Raw genomic sequence first — 17,739 nt, forward strand, 5'->3', positions numbered from 1 at the left:
GCCAACTTCGGTCTAGCAGTTCATCCATAGACCAGTTACTTTTCGCCACATTGTTGATTTATGTGCTTGGGAAATTCCTAACTATACGTTACAGGTATTACGCTGTAACTCGAGATGACGACTCGAACAGATCTTTGTTCGACTTTCTCAACTTTTCCATAGGATTCGGATTCCCTTTACGTCTACGTCTACGATATGACGAGGTCTTAAGATCGATCGTATCGAAGTTAACATCTTCGAGGTACCTCGAGACGTACCAGACGGGCGAAATTTGGAAAATGAAAGGTTAGTACCGAGTCGTATGAAATGTAGAATGAGAAACAGGAATAAATGTCCGAAGAACGTCTAGCGAAATAAACTTGTTAAAAAATTAATCGACAAGATCTCTGGAAGACGTCGTATCGTAGTAAAGTAACAAAACTCACGAGATATTAATTGTTTCAAAGTGATCGATATTCTTTTAGCGGTCACCGGAAACATTTGAATGAAATGCGTTTTAAGAAGTAGCAACAGTATAATATCAAATATATTTGTGTTTCTTGATAGAAATAAAACCTTGCCACTTGATAGATGACTTCAAACTTTGCTCCGTGTTATATATCGACGTGGTTTTATCGCTGTGGAGACATTGCCTCTGAGCTAACTGGCGAAAGAATCGTCCTATGGTATAAGCTCGGAACGAACGAAAGAATTTTTTGTAAAAAGGAGATCATCGAACAAAGTGCTAACGAACACCGAACGAAATTCTTTCTGCATTTGCCAGGCGAACCTCCTACGGAAGATATATTTCTATGGAAAACTGTGGCTAAAATTACGTCTGTTATAGCAGAACAGGCCAAACACGGACATAAGCTTTGACGTTGTATAATAAGCCGTTGGTGAATCCGACATCGGTTACGTTGGATGACTCTGACAGGAAGCATCGTCTTTGATGTCGAATCCAGATATTACACGGAATCTAAATGCAGCCGTGGTAGAGTTTGCTCGTCATGAGACACCAGTCAACCTGCGGACGAAATCTGTCGGGACGAGGAGAGGCAGCTGCCGCGAAAAATGGCATAAACTCGTTTCAAACTTTATGTTTCCAACTGATCGATGAATTTTATTACCAGTCACCGCGCGGAGCTCATAACCGAAAAATTCCGATCGAAGATTACCTGTCTTGCCAGCGACGACTCGATTTTTCGCTATTTTTCTCCGACGCGTAGTTGTTATCCGACCATCTGATAGTCGCAACGAGGCTCCGTGTGCTCGAAAAATCAATTACGAAAGGAAGTCGACCGAAGAAACCTTAATTCCATGATCTTACTTGAAAATTCATAACCGAGTTCGATTTCATCGAAATTATTCCAAAGATGAATTTCTGTTCTCGTTCGGGGTTTTTCTTTCGCTCGTGGTATTTGTACTATTAAATATCAGTATCGCGAGCAACAAGCAACGAAATGAATTATTGTCGAGAGATTGTGCAAACATTTGCTAACGCTCCATGCAGCTGCATTATTTTTTATTGTGCAACTGGTTCGTTACTTTTTCGATAGCTCCAATCCCACAATTTTGTCCGTGCTCGATAGAAAATATTTGTCAATTACCCTCTAGATTACACTCGCTTACCATTTCGCTCGATTCGATTTACGTTTAATGGCGCCACACGAACGATGCCTGCACCTGCGTTGCTGCAAAAATTTCTTTCATTATTGCGTGTAATTTTATGACATTTAATCGATTTTCCTATAATTTCTTTATATCCATGGTTTCCCTCCTTTGCAGGGTTTGTCTGCGAGATTGAAGAAAAGGCGCTTGTAAGCGCCAACGATGTGCTCGCGATCGGTATCCGCTAGAATGACCTTTTCGTCATCGTGTTCTATAGCTACGTCGATATCCGGCTCCGCCGTCAAATAAAAGATGTAAGGCACAGGCTCGGAAGAACGTGCATTGTCCCTCACGAAATCGTCAGCCTCCACCATTACGAATTGGCTCCTTACAGAAGCAATCTTCGACTCGTCCACTATAGTCCTGCCGGTCTTCGAAGCCGTTTTCTCCATCGTCTATAAAAATTTGCGAGAAGTTCATTGAAAATGAAAATTGAATATTTTCTTTGGACATAGATACGCTTTTTTAATGTTTAACTTCTGCAGAAATTGAATTTTATATAGGTGCTCGATTACCAGTGAAAAGGACGGAGATAAATCAGACGCGTCCCAAGTAGCAATTGAACGAGAAGTATTATTGAATCGTTTATTACTGCTCTTTTTCTCTCGATAATGGTGAATCAACTGGTGATCTTTCGATCATTTTTAACGCAATTGCATTTTTCTAACGTTAGATGTCTCAAGTTTGAGCAAAATATAAGAGATTTGTAATTAGTATACATGCCTATTCGTTTCAGTTCTGTGCTAAATGTCTCTTTAAAAATTACACGTTACAAATAGAAATTTTGTTCACAGAGAATTAGAATCTGATTGAAATAACAAAATTCTTATGCTTTTGGTGGTACTAGAATTTTTCGATTTTGTCACTTAATTATTTGTCGTATAATTGTCCACCGTAGCCGGCACAAGTAACGTCTCTATAATGCTTCTCAAAATGTAAAAACAAGACGAAAATGAATTTATTACACAACCATTCTATGTTAAACATTTTTCTACGACAATGAAAATCTCTTTCGTTCGCTAAAATGAAAATGAAGATGAATTTGCTTATATTGAAATATAAAATTTCGAAGATAACGGCAAGGTTGAGAGAAGAAGTTTTAGAAGACACAGCACGTTAATCCGATATTTATCAAGCTTGTCCGACAGAGACGAGAGAGAAGGTAAAAAAGAATTTATCGATATACGATAAAGTTACCTAACTGGACGAATTAATTCGACGTTGATTAAACAGCTGATTCTTCATAATCGCTCGATTAAATGGATTACTTGCTGTAACAAACTACCGACCGTGGATCTCTCGTAAATAAGAAAAACGCGAACCTCTTCCACTCTCGGCCGTCAAACAAAAGATCGACTCGCACTACTTATAAAACGACAGATAAAAATTGTTTCGAGAGTTTCTCGCTTAGTCGAGAGTGTACCGTGTCGTCAGTTGCCTTGTAATTCACAGAATACGACCTCCGTGTCCGGCTATTGCGAACTCTTTCTACTTGCCGCGCAAAAAGCTCGCCTTGTGCGCCGCGTCGACTCTAATGGAGCTTGAAAACCCGACAAGAAACGAAAAATCAAAAGGCAGACGTTTCGAGTCGAGACACGAACGATACAAATTGGAAACAACGGGAGAATGCGTGGAAACATGGAACGAGGAATCAACAAGAACCTCTGGAACACAGGGATGTATCGAGCGAATACAACAACGTACAGAGACAAAAACAGTCCTTTCGATGCTTTCGGTAAAGCTTGATCGTGTTCGTTCTCGTTCTTTATCAAAAAAAAGAAATGGTCCACTAACCGTTCGAAGCTGATCTATCTATAAATTTTTACATCGAATGTTTTTCCGTGTAAACAATCGAATTACGAATGACATGGAACACAAATAGAAATGTTCGCTTACTAAAGATTCTAACGAGTACTTTACTCTGCTTTACACATTTTTCTATATCATAGGCATTCTATTAAGTTCGCACGCTTAAATTTCCCCAAAATGCACAAACCTAAGCAATCTGAACATAACTGACCTACAAATTGTGAGGTGTATGGTGCACGTAGCACGAAATCTCCTTAGAAACACCCACAATGGAGAAGTTTCACGAACAATTGATTTTTCTGAAGATCAGTGCAACGTGAAAAAATGATTTCCTGACAGATTTTCCTCCAAATCAGTGCAACGTGGAAAAGCAATCTTCTAACACCTCTTAACAAGCTATAAATGTAGCGGCAGTAAACGTACTTCTGCAGACACTGATACTTTTGACGATTCATTCAATGGTTCCCTGGTCGACGTAGCTTCCTGCTCCTCCTGTTCCTCTCGCTCCTCCTGTTCCTCCCGCTCCTCCTGTTCCTCTCGCTCCTCCTGTTTCTCTTGCTCTTCTTGTTCCTCGTCGACCGTGACTGTTTGTGGTGCTGATTCGTGTGGCGCGGTATAAATCGAGTCACCCTCGGACTTTTCATTCAAAGAAATCCCGCTGGATTTCGTGCCACGTTTCCCACTTCTCTTAGGCTTTCTACCCTTACGTGAAATCCGTACAGATTTCGAGCTCACTAATAGTTTTGGACGAGGCGGACCCTTCACTTTGCCAAACTTGTCCAAGCCTTGCACCAGGAACGTTGTTATCACCAATCTACCTCCGACTTCCTTGATTGCCTGCAACGCAAAACATCTTTTCAAATTGTTCATTGCCTCTTAATTCACTCATAGTTCACTCAACTTTGATTGCACGTGTATATTAAAATGTACGGAATCTATTGAGTTGGCAACTAAGTGATTGCGGATTTTGTCAATACCATCTAATGACAAAATCCGCAATCACTTAGTTGCCAACCCAATATATGAACTGTGCAAGTTTCTTCACAATTATCAAGTGTCCGTTCTTTTAATATTTTAGCGACAAGCAAGAGACAAAAGGAATAGTCCAAGGTGTCATAGAGCTATTACCAGATCGGCAGTGTCCTTCCAATGCTTATAATAGGATCGGTAGATGGTCGCCTCGTGCGTAAAATTCTTCAGAAACTCTCTCATCTCTTCCTCGGTCCTCGGTAAGGGCAATCGCTGCAAAGAAACTCTCTTTTTTTATAACGGTTTACGGGGTGTAAACGAAAGTTTGGAAGTTAGAATGAAGAGCGACGCTGTTCACGGAAGGAAGATTGGAAAGTTTAGAGAGACTTTTGCTCGAACGATCGGTCTGATTCTTACGGGATTGCGAGGACTGGGCGTGATAAAGCTAAGCGCCTGTTATCTTTAATGACACCAGCAAAGCTCTTACTTCAAACGGCTCGCTGTCATCCTCTTCCTCTATTTCTGAATGTTCCCATGGTGTGCCTATGGGCCAAATCTTCGCGAATTCTTCTTCGTTTGATCTTTTCGCTGTTAACTTTTCTTCCGATTTCGTTGGTGATGTTTCCTCCGATTCTTCTTTTAATATTTCTCTCGATTTTGCTTCTATAGTCTCTTGCGATTCTGCTGTTAACGTTTTATCTGTAAGTGTACTATCCAGGGAAATTTCGCTCGTTGCCTCTATAGTTCCTATAACAATGATATAAATGTGAAATGGAGGATGATGAAATGACAAGATACAAATTGATTGGAAAATCATATTAAACAGTTATGTACTACTGATTTTATTTTCTTTGTTATCGTTTTACGATAATGCCCTGATAAGACTGATCTTAAGGAAATAATATCTATACGTGCAATGAAACATTGGCAAAACTCCAAACAAAGACAAACAGAAAGAGAATTATGCGAGTATAGTCTCCAAAACACACCGTAAGTAAGTTTTTACACAAATAATTGAAATTTTTTAGTTTTTGATAAATACTTTTCATTAATCTCTCGTTACTTTATACACTCATTGTTTATATAAATTTAAACATAGCTAAAGTGTCGAATTATTTATAAGCTACAGTATAAATGATCTTATACCTCACAAACGTTTCCATGAAGAAATAATCCTCGCAGTTTAATCGCGTGTTAATATCGCGTGTTAATCATCCAAAATGAAGGACTTAGATTATGGTTTTTGCGCGGTATAAGCGGCAGAACTCGGTGATACTCGTCTTAATTAAATCGCGGCCAGCCCTTCTCCGGTTTGTTTATCGCGGTGAAAAAGTTGGACGACAACGGTGCTTTGTTTCGCCCGAACGGGACGGGAAGAACAAAGAAAACTTCCTTCGTCCCTTCGAAACCGTTTATTCCTGGCATTTTCACCGTCCCATTGGGAGAAATTTAGTGCGCAATAACAGGTATACATTTAATAGAATTACTTATTAAATACAGAAAATTCTAAGATAAAGCCTGCTGTCTGGCAACAGCATCGTATGCTACGTGACGTCGTAAAATCTGTTTAGGGCAACGTAAAAGCACTACGTGATACCAACGCGAGGACAATGACCACACTTTTAGATTTATTTCGTGGTAAGTGCGACGCCAACCACTACGATATACTTTTTCGTAGTTACGGCTACCTCGCTCTTATTTTCCCACCAATTTTACGTTGCATTGCCCCGAGATGAAAACGAACGAAAGAAACACGAAACTCATAGACATCCACGATTAAGTTATTCTTCTCCTACCTCGATCGAAATCCTCGACTTCACGAGGAACTTCTTCTTCTTCTTCTTCCTGATCCGCCACGACTTCGCTCGGCTCGATTCTTGGCTGGTATCCATCCTGCCAATAAAAAATTGAGACAAAGTATCGTAGACTTTTTCGGGAAATTTAATAAGGTAAACGTGAACTGACCGAATAGTTGACACGCGCTACTGGCTATGGGTATTAGGACACTTTAGAAACATTGAGTAAATCTGCAGATTTATTTATTAAAATAAAATAATCTGGGAATTATCTTTAATTGTACTTGTATACGTGAGAATAATTTTCTAATTAATATACGTTCGTCAAAAATGAGAAGTTTAAAGGGTGAAAGAGTTTATCAAGTAATGAAATGCTTCCACGAGAATCTGATACTATCAGGTTTGACAATTACATGCGACAGTTTTATCGTGATACACTCCTTTAAAGAACAATTGAATCGCACCGTAATGTTCCATTGCACGTGGCAATGATAATTCCAAAGAATAGAATCATTGCAGTCGAATTTATTTCCAACTTTGTAATTAAAATACATCCCGCCAAAGATAAAGGCAAGTGTACAGTTATCGAAGCAGATCCTTTCGAACAATGGTGTATTATCATAAACTATTATATTTACATTCGTATAGAAACAGATGGTGCTTCCCTTGGGCCCTGGCCTGAAGCAGTGCGAGTTAATAAATCTGTAGGACGCGAGAGAAAAGTTTCTACTTGCACGATAAAAACCGGTGAATGAAAACCGAGGAACTAGTTTTGCATATCGAACGGTTTGCTCTTTCGTTTTCTTCAAAATTCCGCTTAACCCTCGGCTTCGACGCGTACGATTCCTCCGAGATTATGCGAAATCTCAAGCGAAACCTACCCTCAGCTAATCCTGAACTTCGGCAAAACTTTAAACGCAGATGGTAGAATTATGGACTATGTCTATGAAAGTGATATAATTTATAGCCGGTCGCAGGATGGAAGAACACAAAAAGAAGAACGATTCGTTCGCCGTGACACGAATGGCTTGGAAGTTTGGCCCGTGCAAACAAAACGTCGCGCGATTAATGCATATTAAAATGAAAATTAAACTCGCTTATCTTGCTGCCAGCTGAGAGACGAGGGAAACGTGAGACGGCAACGGTTGCCTCGAACTGCATACATCGATCGGCGAACAGTTTAGAGTTACGTTGCAAATACTCGCTTTCGATTAGGCCGGAACTGCTAATCGTTTGCGGTTTCTGTTAATGCGTTTAAGCCAAAGAGCTCGATACAATCAATCCATGTTCTGTTTACGAGGTTATCTCGACGTCAGTCAACCAGTCACGCGATCCTCCATGTTAAAATTCATTACTTTTACATTGACGTACCGACCTAATTTTAATACGTTCACCGTGGCCCTGACTTTTTCCACGGCCTGGCTTCTCTTATTAAAACACGAGCCAGCCCATTGCACTCCCGACTAAATATATTACAGTGAGCTACGATTCATCGTCCAACGTCCACCGTTTCGACTAACTGTTGTCCTCAAGGTCGACCGCCCCTGCGAAACGACACAGCGATATATACATATGTGTGTGTGTGTGTGTGTGTATCTCTGACGTACAAACTTTTAAAACGACTGTCTCGTTATGAAAAAGTCACTGGATACCGTGGAAACTAATATCACTTGCTATTTAATTATTCTAACTGTATTTATTTTTCTCGTTACATTTTTTGTCCCTCATACGAGGAAACAATACTTCTATAAGTATTTGAATACGTAGGTACTGTAGAAGACATTTATGCATATATCCATATTATACGCGTTACGTAAAACGTATTAAAACTTCATTAGCAGTGTAATGAGACACGAGTAACACGATTACTTTGGTCAAATTTGAAACCGACCAGGAAATATAATACACAATTTACAAAACATTTGCTGCGGACGTTCATTTAGCGAAACGAATATCGATGTTTATTAACATAATGGATAATTGAATGTTTAAATAGTATACTAAATATCTCGTAGCTTTTACTATACATTCTCGTGTTTCAGGTATTAACAGTATAATAATAACAAATCGTGTTTCGTTACCGCGCCAATGAAACTTCAAAATGTAGCGTATTACGCGTAATATATTCATGAACGGTGTCTACGAATATTCGTGTGTAGGGACATGAAAAGAAAGAAACAGAATTAAGTAATAAAAAATGACCGAAATTATGACATTTCTGTCGGACAGGCGACCGTTCTTAAACGCTATGCGGCGATAAGTTTCTATCTCTCCTCTTTGTCTCTCCATTTTTCTCTCGCCAAGTTACTCACAAGAAGCATGTCGGGAAAATCGTGTATGTGTGTCTGTGTGTGTGTGCGATGGCCGAGAGAGATTTAAACGCATTCCCTCGTCGTTGAAGCATGCAGCGTCGTGTATAAATCTCCGGCAAACAGACTGAAAAAGCGCACAAACACCTGAGCTTCGAGACAACGTTGCCTTCATATCGTACAGTATAACGAAAGCTCAAGGTTAAGCGACTAGCTGCGATTCGCGTAAATCACGCTCCTCCGTGCGCTTTAACTTCGCTAGGAACACGAGGAAGCTTTGACGAAATTAAATTTCCGATGTTTAGACGCGCCAGCGAATTGCCGATTCTCCGCAGTCGGCTTCTATCCATGATAAAGGGAATCGGAAAATTTGATAACCGACGATATTGTTTGGGGAGAAGATGAAATTTTCAACAGCTCCGCCATCATCGCCTGTTATAAAAAAAAAAAAAAAACACAAGTTCGCGTCGAGTCGATGAATTTTCATCGGGACAGGTATACAAAGTTTCCCGTACTTCATCGGCAATCTCTGCCGGGGATCGTCGTCCATCCGTTTCGATATGAACACGATAGCTAAACTTGTAATTTACGTTGGAAATTTGAAATTCGTCGCCGGAGATACGCTCGCGATGTCGGAATTTCATTCGGCGAGCTTTCACGACTTTGCAAGATATTTACGCTGGCTCGTAACGAGTATCGTTCGTTTAAATGGCCAGCTAGGCCTTTGTTAACGATATCTACAGCGAAGATGTAACCGATTCGTCGTATTCGTTTGACGAACGTGCGACCAAACAACGTTATCTTTTTTCTGCCAGCTCGAAATTATTGAAAAACGATATCCAGACGAGCCCGAGTTCTTGATCGATTCTACGAATGCGAAAAGTAACCTAGTACATTTTTCCAAAATTGTCCTCTTATTGGTAATTCCAATCGTAAGCGGACCTAACTCTGTTGATATTGGTAATGAAATTAAATTACTATTGTTGATAAATCGAAGTCTCAATATTTGTGTTGAATAAATGTTGAATAATGTTAAATAATGTAGTGGAAATAATGGCTTTTCTATCTTGATTTTGATATGTGGAATTCAATTTATAAAAAGAATAAGTAACGTAGAAAGATAATGCATATAAAAGGTATACTTTCATGGACGGTTATATTTTCAATGTAAGTAACTATGAATGAATTTCGGAATAGAATCCCCACTGCGTGTAATGGTGTCCATTTTTCATCGCCCTATGTCCCATCGCACTTTGACATAAATATCTAAGATCGGTCTGACCCGGAACAGGTCGTTACACGGAACAAAACTTACCTCCTCCTGTTTCAAGGCTTCATCGGCCTTCTGCAATTCTTCCGCAAGCCTTAGAACAAAATCGATGTGAGCACGTAACCACTTCTGCCATTCGTCGGCAATTTCCCCGATGTTCGTGAGCCAAATAGACCAGACACGCAGCTTTTCCGATGGTACGGCGTATATCCGCTCCATAGACCTCACCACGTCCCTGTCATTTCGACGAATTATGTCATTTCAATTTCTCCATAATCGAAACGTCTATCTTTTGCCCCAGTCTCTATTTTGCAAACTAAGAAAAAATTTCTCGCAGGAAGAATTACCGAGGAAAAATTCCGTGCTTTTTCGTATTTTCAGAAAAATCGAAACTTGAGGTAAATCGATTCGTTCTTATATTCACGAGATCGACGTTATTTCCCCGTCAATTGAATAATATTTATCGAATAATTGGAAAAATAATTCGAAAAGGCATGACGCAAATCGAGAGTCAAACAAATAAATTTGTGTTAGCGAGATATTGCGAAACTTCTTAGATTTGTTCTAAGAGGGAAAAAGTGTCCCTTAGCTTGAGGTGTCCGGATTACACAGTGGCAATAAATAGCAGTTCGAGGACCAAGTCCAAAGAATTGTGCAAACAGCGAAGCCAGTGCGAACTGTGTGGAAAGTTCGTATACAGGACGTTTGCTTCAAACATAGCGAAGTTTGCGTCAAACGAACAAATCGTGCTCTTCTTCCACAATACGCTTATTTATCGCGTTCTTAATCTTTAATGTCCAAAGCCTTAAATCATTGCCGAAAATTGTATATACTAAATTCTATAAAATTGTATACACGTATGTATTATATTTTGTTGCTAAAAACGCCGGTATTAAACGCGGCTGTAAGTTTATTTGCCGATTAAAAGGAAATTTCATATTATCAACTGCTTTTACCGAAGAATGGAATATTCTGAATAAAACAGTTGAATACGGTCAATTTTTAGAATTGATTAATAAAATCAATAGTATAACAAAGTGGAAGAAAAATTAATTAAGGCAAAAGAATAGCGCGGGAATAAAGCTGAATTTTAATTTCCAAGGGAATGCACGAATTTCTCGACGTAGAACGTAAAAATCTGTTTCATTAGAATTAAATAAAGGGACCCTGCTGAAAGAAGCTATTATATAATGTATCGATCGGGAATTATTAATTTGACGTACCTTTAAAATAATGTCATACACACGCGCCCGCTATCGCCAGCTATTAATTAATTGGATCAATTTTATAGTTGGAAAGTGAAACGAGTAATTCCGAAACACGAATTTGTAATTCTTCGTTCAAATGAATTTCCATCGCTTTTAATGGCAAGAAAACTTTCCAGTTGCAGGAATTATTTCTACTAGAAACGAGATAACACCAACAGAGGAAAGATCCAGAGAAGCAAGATTTCCTTTTCCACAAAAGGTTTTCGTTAATCTCGTTAGCAAGGTCGAATAAAATTAAGCGATGAATATGACTTGATGAAACGTCAAATGACGGGGCAGGTAAGAATATTAACGCACCGATGACGTCAACAGATCAGAATAACTACATTTCAAAAATAGAAACGATCCTATTTATAGCGTTGCTCTTAAGAATGCATAATACTTAAAAAGTAGAAAGTTGTTGTGAACGAACTGGCATTTTATCATCGAACAGATTGTTCGTCACACTGACTACTCAAGCTAAATAAATGAAAATTTCGCGGATAAAGTTGGTCAAATTAAGTTAAATAAAACATTGCACAAGTTTACTCAGCGTAGCAGCGTAGAAAGATGTTCGTACGTTCTGTAATTAGAAAGAATCCGTGTGAAATCGGCAAATGCCCGCGACGATTTCCTGTTTCCCCTAACAGCTTCGATTTGCGTCATACAACCTACACTTTAGACTAAAATTACGGTTCAGCGATCATGAAACTATTTCGAGATCGGATTCACGAGTAGCACGCACAAACGCCACTTTCCTCTTGCTGGTATTTTTCTAGGCCCTCAATTTCCACATTTGTCGGATAGCTTACGAAAGTGCTTGATCGCTTTTACGAATATATCACGTGTGTTGTACGATACGCTTTGAAATTTCACTGACGCCGTAACGAGACACGTCTGTCGTAATTATATTTATTTGTGGCGAAATTTGATCTGAAATCTTGATCTCAAATAGAAATTGCAAAAGACACTGAGAACATATGTTCGATAAAAATTTATTGTACGACATAAATAGCCATTTTAGACATAGAATAAGCGTTACAAATTGATCCATTGAATATTAAAAATTATTTAAATAATTGTAACCTCTGCGAAATATATGTAGATTTCCATTAAATATCTTGTAACTTTTATATACATTCTCAGATTCTTTTCAAATTTTTCTGTTATAATGGTGGCAGTCGTGTCTCGTTATAGCACCACTGAAGTTTCGAAACGTTTTATATAACAACTTTCTGTGAGTCGCTGAACGCACGAGACGAAACTAAACCAAAGTAAACGCGATTTATACGTGGACTGTTTATATTTACGCACGCCTTCTCTAATAAACAAGAAATCTAAACAAAGAAAAATGTAAACTTGTTCGCGTAGGTGTTACGATAAAAAAAAATAGAATTTTCCATGGTAGACTTACAAATCCGACTTGGTTTTTCGAATGTCCTTCGCCTCGTCCGGTGGCAATTCCTGATCCTGGTCCTCTTTCTGAAAAACGAGAACGATCATTTCCCATGTGCTCCGTGAATGTTCCAACGGGGTTTGATTAACCATAAAGCGACGAAATATAGCCGTGACAATCGGACGATTGGTCAAAACGATTTTCGGTGGAACGATCAAGTTTATGGGACACTCCAGTCTCAGTGTAACTGGTATAGCATTGCATTCGGTATCGCGGATTGCCGCTAGATTAATGATCATTGGCCTGCCAATTCGTGATGTGTGTTATTAATGACCGAGAGACGTAGGAGAAACTAGGGAACTAAGTTTCCAAACGAATGGCCAACGATTCCTGTAACCACGTTCTAAAACAGTTGATGTTCGTGACAAATATCACCCTCGTCAAGTTTTCCCACCCTCTGAATATCATAAGGAAACATTTACAGGATTCGATATATTTTTTCATGTTTTGCGAACCTGCAAAAATATACAGTGTATACGTAACGCATAAAAATACACAGTGTTTATTTAGAAAAAATGCAAAAAATTGTATCGAATTCTCTGTCGTATTTTTGCGACAATGTTTCAGATAGTAACGCATTCTACGATAGACCGAGGAGATTTGTTTTTGTTTTTATTAGCGAGTTAGTTATTTTACAGCGTCACAATCGTTGTTTCTCTTAAGGAAGAAACTCGCATATACGGCGTGATTTAATCTGATAACGATAGTAACGAAGAAAAATATCGATATGTATATTTAATTCGGTCGACGCTATGATACGTTCTTTATTCTGTATCAAACTAATTTGGAAATGATTCTTGGAAATGATTCGCTTTAAATACAATTGGAATCTATCAGGCAAAAGCGAAAGGCGCTAGAATATTTATCTGTCTCGTTGAAAAGGAGAAGAAAGCAAGGTTTAATTTAGTTTTCGATTCTCGTAAATTGAATTAGGATCTTCAGAAGTATTTAACACGACATAGTGTTATCCACTTTAATTAAAGTAAACACGGTTATTTTTCCAACGAGAAAGACAAATTGATAGAAAGAAGTTTAGTGACGCACAACGTGATAATCTTGTTCCATAAAACTGGTTAGTCGTTAAGTCGCCAGGCTATTCAACGTTATAAAATTAATGAACCGAGCTGGAGAACATCTCGATTACGCGGACGTTTGTTCGCAAATATCCACGTTAATGAATTTTCATCGAATTCGTGGCAAAGAACGGACAATGATTGCGGCATTATGCTAGCGAGAACGACGAGATAGTGAGGTAATGTCTGATACGTATATGGGACACCGCACATTACCCTTTCCATGCATACGTGAGTCAAACACAGCAGCAAAGCGGTCAGCTGAAATAATAGCTCGTATAATCGATGAATATACATTAACATTAACATTAATATTATCAGCAGGCTTATTTATTTTTTCAATCAATATTTTGATAGATACACGAAAATTACGGATAACTGAATGGATCGAACTGCAGGGATTTATTCTTTGAAATTATCATAGTGTCATGACAGAAGTCGATTTTTAAAAGCCGATATGAAATGACAAAATCGACGTTTGCAAGCGTTTAATCTTACGTAGTAGTTTAAGATTCTTAGGGAAATATTTTGTTAGTTGACAAAACTGCAAGGACTTTATTGTTATCATAGCTACGTATAATGTAAAATACGCTAACGTGCGACATTCTAATGCAATTAAATTGATTTTTTAAAATTAATATGCGATAATATGCGGTAATACCTCGTGTTAGGACCATGTTTTTTCACGGATAATTAAATTTATTTATTAAGTCTACGCGTTTCATTAAAATATTCAGTAATGCTTCTTCTAGTAGTAATGAATTAACCACTAACTTACGCATCGTGATAACATTCTCATACTATCGTTGTACATCAACCAAAGTATCCGAATAATCATGAACTGCGTTCTAAGAGTCAGCAAAAATCACGGTAAACATTATTTTGCTGGTTTACGCGTGCACATAAGATAAAGGATGGTTCTCGATTCTCCATAAACGAACTCGCGCTCGATAAACTGCCCGATTGTTAATTTATCGTCGTACCAGCGTCTGTTCTCCGACGATATTAATCTGTTCTGATCGTAAAATAGATACATAAATCTCGTGCCGACCTTAGGAAACGATATTAAAACTAAAAAATGGACTCGTAGTAATCAGAAGAACGATACAGAACGTAGTGGGACGCGAGAGAAAAATATGGACCGCGCGTGTCATTCGCTGTTAATTACATAACTCTATCACGGCAGAGATATGAGTAACTCGATAGTAATTAACAACACGACATAACGATGATTCGGCGGCGAGACAAGATTAATCAGCCGCTTTTGAAAGCAGGCTGTTACAATAATTAACCAGGCATCCGTGGCTCAAAGCGACCGACATTTTTTCCCCTACTTTTTCCCTACTTTTCTGCTTTAAACTATAAAAATAACAGCAATACGTAGAGGCTCAAAAGCTTGTACATTTTTATGAATATAGTATATTCATAATGGTTCATTATGCGAAATATTTTAAACCATTAGCATCGTTACGAGGCTCCATTATCGTAATTATATTGGTAAAATTTCAAACAAATTTAAAGATACACATAAAAATGACAATATATTTCACGGAGATGGCAAATGTGTTTAAACAATCGGACATTACGATAATAAACTTCCATACTCGATGGAACCAGCCGCTTTAACGTTTATCGTATTCTTAAGATGGTTGCGTTATCAAGAAAACTTTTCATCTGGAAGAAAAGGGAAAAAAGTGGTTGGGACGATTACGAGGTGGCGGCGTGTTTTCAACGCGAACGCAAGGGTCCGTAGCACCACGACAGATAGGAGTCGTGTCGACGGTGAAATAAGTCTGTTGTTATAAATATCGCGCGGACGATAGCAAAAATAGCTGCCAGGGCCGTGACAATTGGGATGTTTCCCGACCATTTCGCGCAAATATTGCGGCAAATATAAAAATCCTTCGATACATTATCATGTAATATCATACATTAAAATTCTCCGGTTTATCAATCACACGAAGCGATATCAGATTCGGAGGATCAAAAATGTACTTGATTTCTTTTCCACTGTATTATTCAACGAAAAAAAGGAACATGATAATTAATGGCGTTGAACACGAAACTGGATACACGAAAGCTAAAGCTACTTCTTCAAGTGTATCAAAACGCGCTGCAACTTCATCCAATTGAAATAAATCGAGAGAGTTTAACTTTCAGTTAATACGCGTAAGCGGCAAGTAACGGCGAGGGCGCTTCATTAATTATCCTTTGGCTAACGAATGTTGCGCGCGGAGAGAACGGGCGTCGCTCGATCATGTCCTTGCCTCGGACGATTATTAAAAGTTGTTATTCTTTTAATAAAAGTTGCAAACTTTCTAAAGAAGATAGTAGGCGGCAGCGGCAACGCAAATACAAATAATTAACTTTCCCATCGCGCCTCCCTTCTCTTGACCCACGCGCAGTCGATACTCCCGTGAAATTAGTTGGCGATATTAATCCACCGGCTTCCTCTCGACAGTCGTAAATTTGCAGAATTCCCAAAATACAGGAACCGGCTCAAACCCCGATAATGTTAAACTGCAACTGGCGCCTTCGACCGTGAGAAAAAGCATCGAACATTCCAACGCCTCTTTCCTTCTATTTTTCCCCGTTTTTTCTTATTTTTTCTCCTTTTTTTTTTTTATCTTTCCTTTCTCCAGCCAAGGAATTCCACGTAGAACTATCGCTGGCCTGGAGCCGGGGAATTTTTTCCTCGCGTGAAAAAATGCAATTTTCGAAAGAATTCCGAGAAGATGCCGACCAGGATGTATTTTCCTATCATTCTTCTACACCCTCGAAGAATGAAAAACACCTCGATGCGCATCGTGAGCGAATGCAGGAATTGTTGGTTAAACAGACGAACGATTATCGATCGGGAATCGTAAATGAGTATGGCAAGGACGATGTAAGTTGGATTCGCGATGAGATCGTCGGTATAATTGCGGCTTGTTGAATCGAACGAGTCTTCGTGTAACTTGATCAATGTTCCACCTTCCTTAGAAAGTAGAATATCTTATCTGTTATTTCGAAAGATTTAAGAAAATTGTAGTTTTCTTCTTTTTTTTTTTTTTTTTTTTATCATCCTGCGCGAAGCAAGACGTCCGCAAGTTTATTTCGGATATTCTAATTTCATAGCTTCGCGTGATCTCCCTCTCCTGTCGCTTCTCATTTCTACTAACGGTGAAAGGGTCGACGATCGGCTTTTTCCGAGAAAAATCCCTGAATCTCTTTCCGCTGAATTTTCCGTGCGGAACGCGAGAAAATCAGTTTGGTAAATTTGCTAAAACGAGGGAACGTGTGGTCCACGGGTTCATTTCGCCGTTTCAACGACGACAGACGAATAGACGATAAAACTCACGACTGAGAATTCTCGGGGCAGAAGGTGATTTATCGGCACAGTATTCGGCATCGATCGATATCGTGGCAGAATGATGACGTGAAATTAGCTGCAGCGCTTTACAAATCGCTCCACCATCGAACGATCAATCCCATTCTTTCCCCCCCCCCCCTGTTCTTTACATTTCTTTTTCATTGTGTTCCACACGATATTAACGAAAAATATTTTTCGTGATTACGCACTTCAGTGACATTTCACATTTTGACATTTTAGTATTTTTTTTTTTTTTTTTTACCAGAGAGGAGAAAATTTAATTTCTTAATAGAATAATAAAAGGCTCGTTAGCTTCTCGAGCTTCGACGAGCTTTTTGCCTGTAAATCTCAATTCGCTACGTCGTTAATCAATCACGTATTACCAGAATTTATACTGTCAAATATATATGTTTTTCCATCCTGCTCATAATTTTTAAAATATTGCAATAATTTGACATAATTAATTTTGATCCTGGACAGGTTGTTCTGTCTTTTAATAACGTCGTATTAAAATTCACCTTTTTCCTCGACAACCAACATTGAAAGAAAAAAATCAAATTTTTCCCCTGTCACGTTCATACGTCATATTCCATTAATCCTTGTAAATATTTTATATCGAATCGTTGTAAAAGCAGATATTCCAAAAGTTAACTATAAAAGTGAAGCTCTAACCAACGAGCTTACAGAATAGACTGCTTTCGGTCGCAAGTATCACACGCGGAAATTGCGGTACACTGAAATTCCGAGTCGGAATGAATATTTCCTTGTCGATGATAAATTGAATGTCACGCCGCAGCGAATTTTTATC

At 38.7% G+C, this 17,739-nt stretch overlaps 1 protein-coding gene across 4 annotated transcripts in view; it reads right to left on the reverse strand.

Annotated features, from left to right (window-relative positions):
• Positions 1–392: 392 nt before the first annotated feature.
• Positions 393–17,739, reverse strand: part of LOC139991742 (uncharacterized) — a 77,780-nt gene continuing 60,433 nt past the window's right edge. For all 4 annotated transcript variants that reach the window (XM_072012084.1, XM_072012083.1, XM_072012082.1 and 1 more), the window contains 7 exons: positions 12,465–12,532; positions 9,849–10,038; positions 6,225–6,321; positions 4,916–5,175; positions 4,588–4,701; positions 3,883–4,296; positions 393–2,045 (listed from right to left, as the gene is read on the reverse strand). In XM_072012084.1, coding sequence (XP_071868185.1) covers positions 1,740–2,045; positions 3,883–4,296; positions 4,588–4,701; positions 4,916–5,175; positions 6,225–6,321; positions 9,849–10,038; positions 12,465–12,532 — 1,449 coding nt within the window. In that variant the 3' untranslated portion in view covers positions 393–1,739. The remainder of the gene's footprint in view (positions 2,046–3,882; positions 4,297–4,587; positions 4,702–4,915; positions 5,176–6,224; positions 6,322–9,848; positions 10,039–12,464; positions 12,533–17,739) is intronic.

This window comes from Bombus fervidus, chromosome 10 (genome assembly GCF_041682495.2).
Source record: "Bombus fervidus isolate BK054 chromosome 10, iyBomFerv1, whole genome shotgun sequence".
Lineage (NCBI taxonomy): Eukaryota > Metazoa > Arthropoda > Insecta > Hymenoptera > Apidae > Bombus > Bombus fervidus.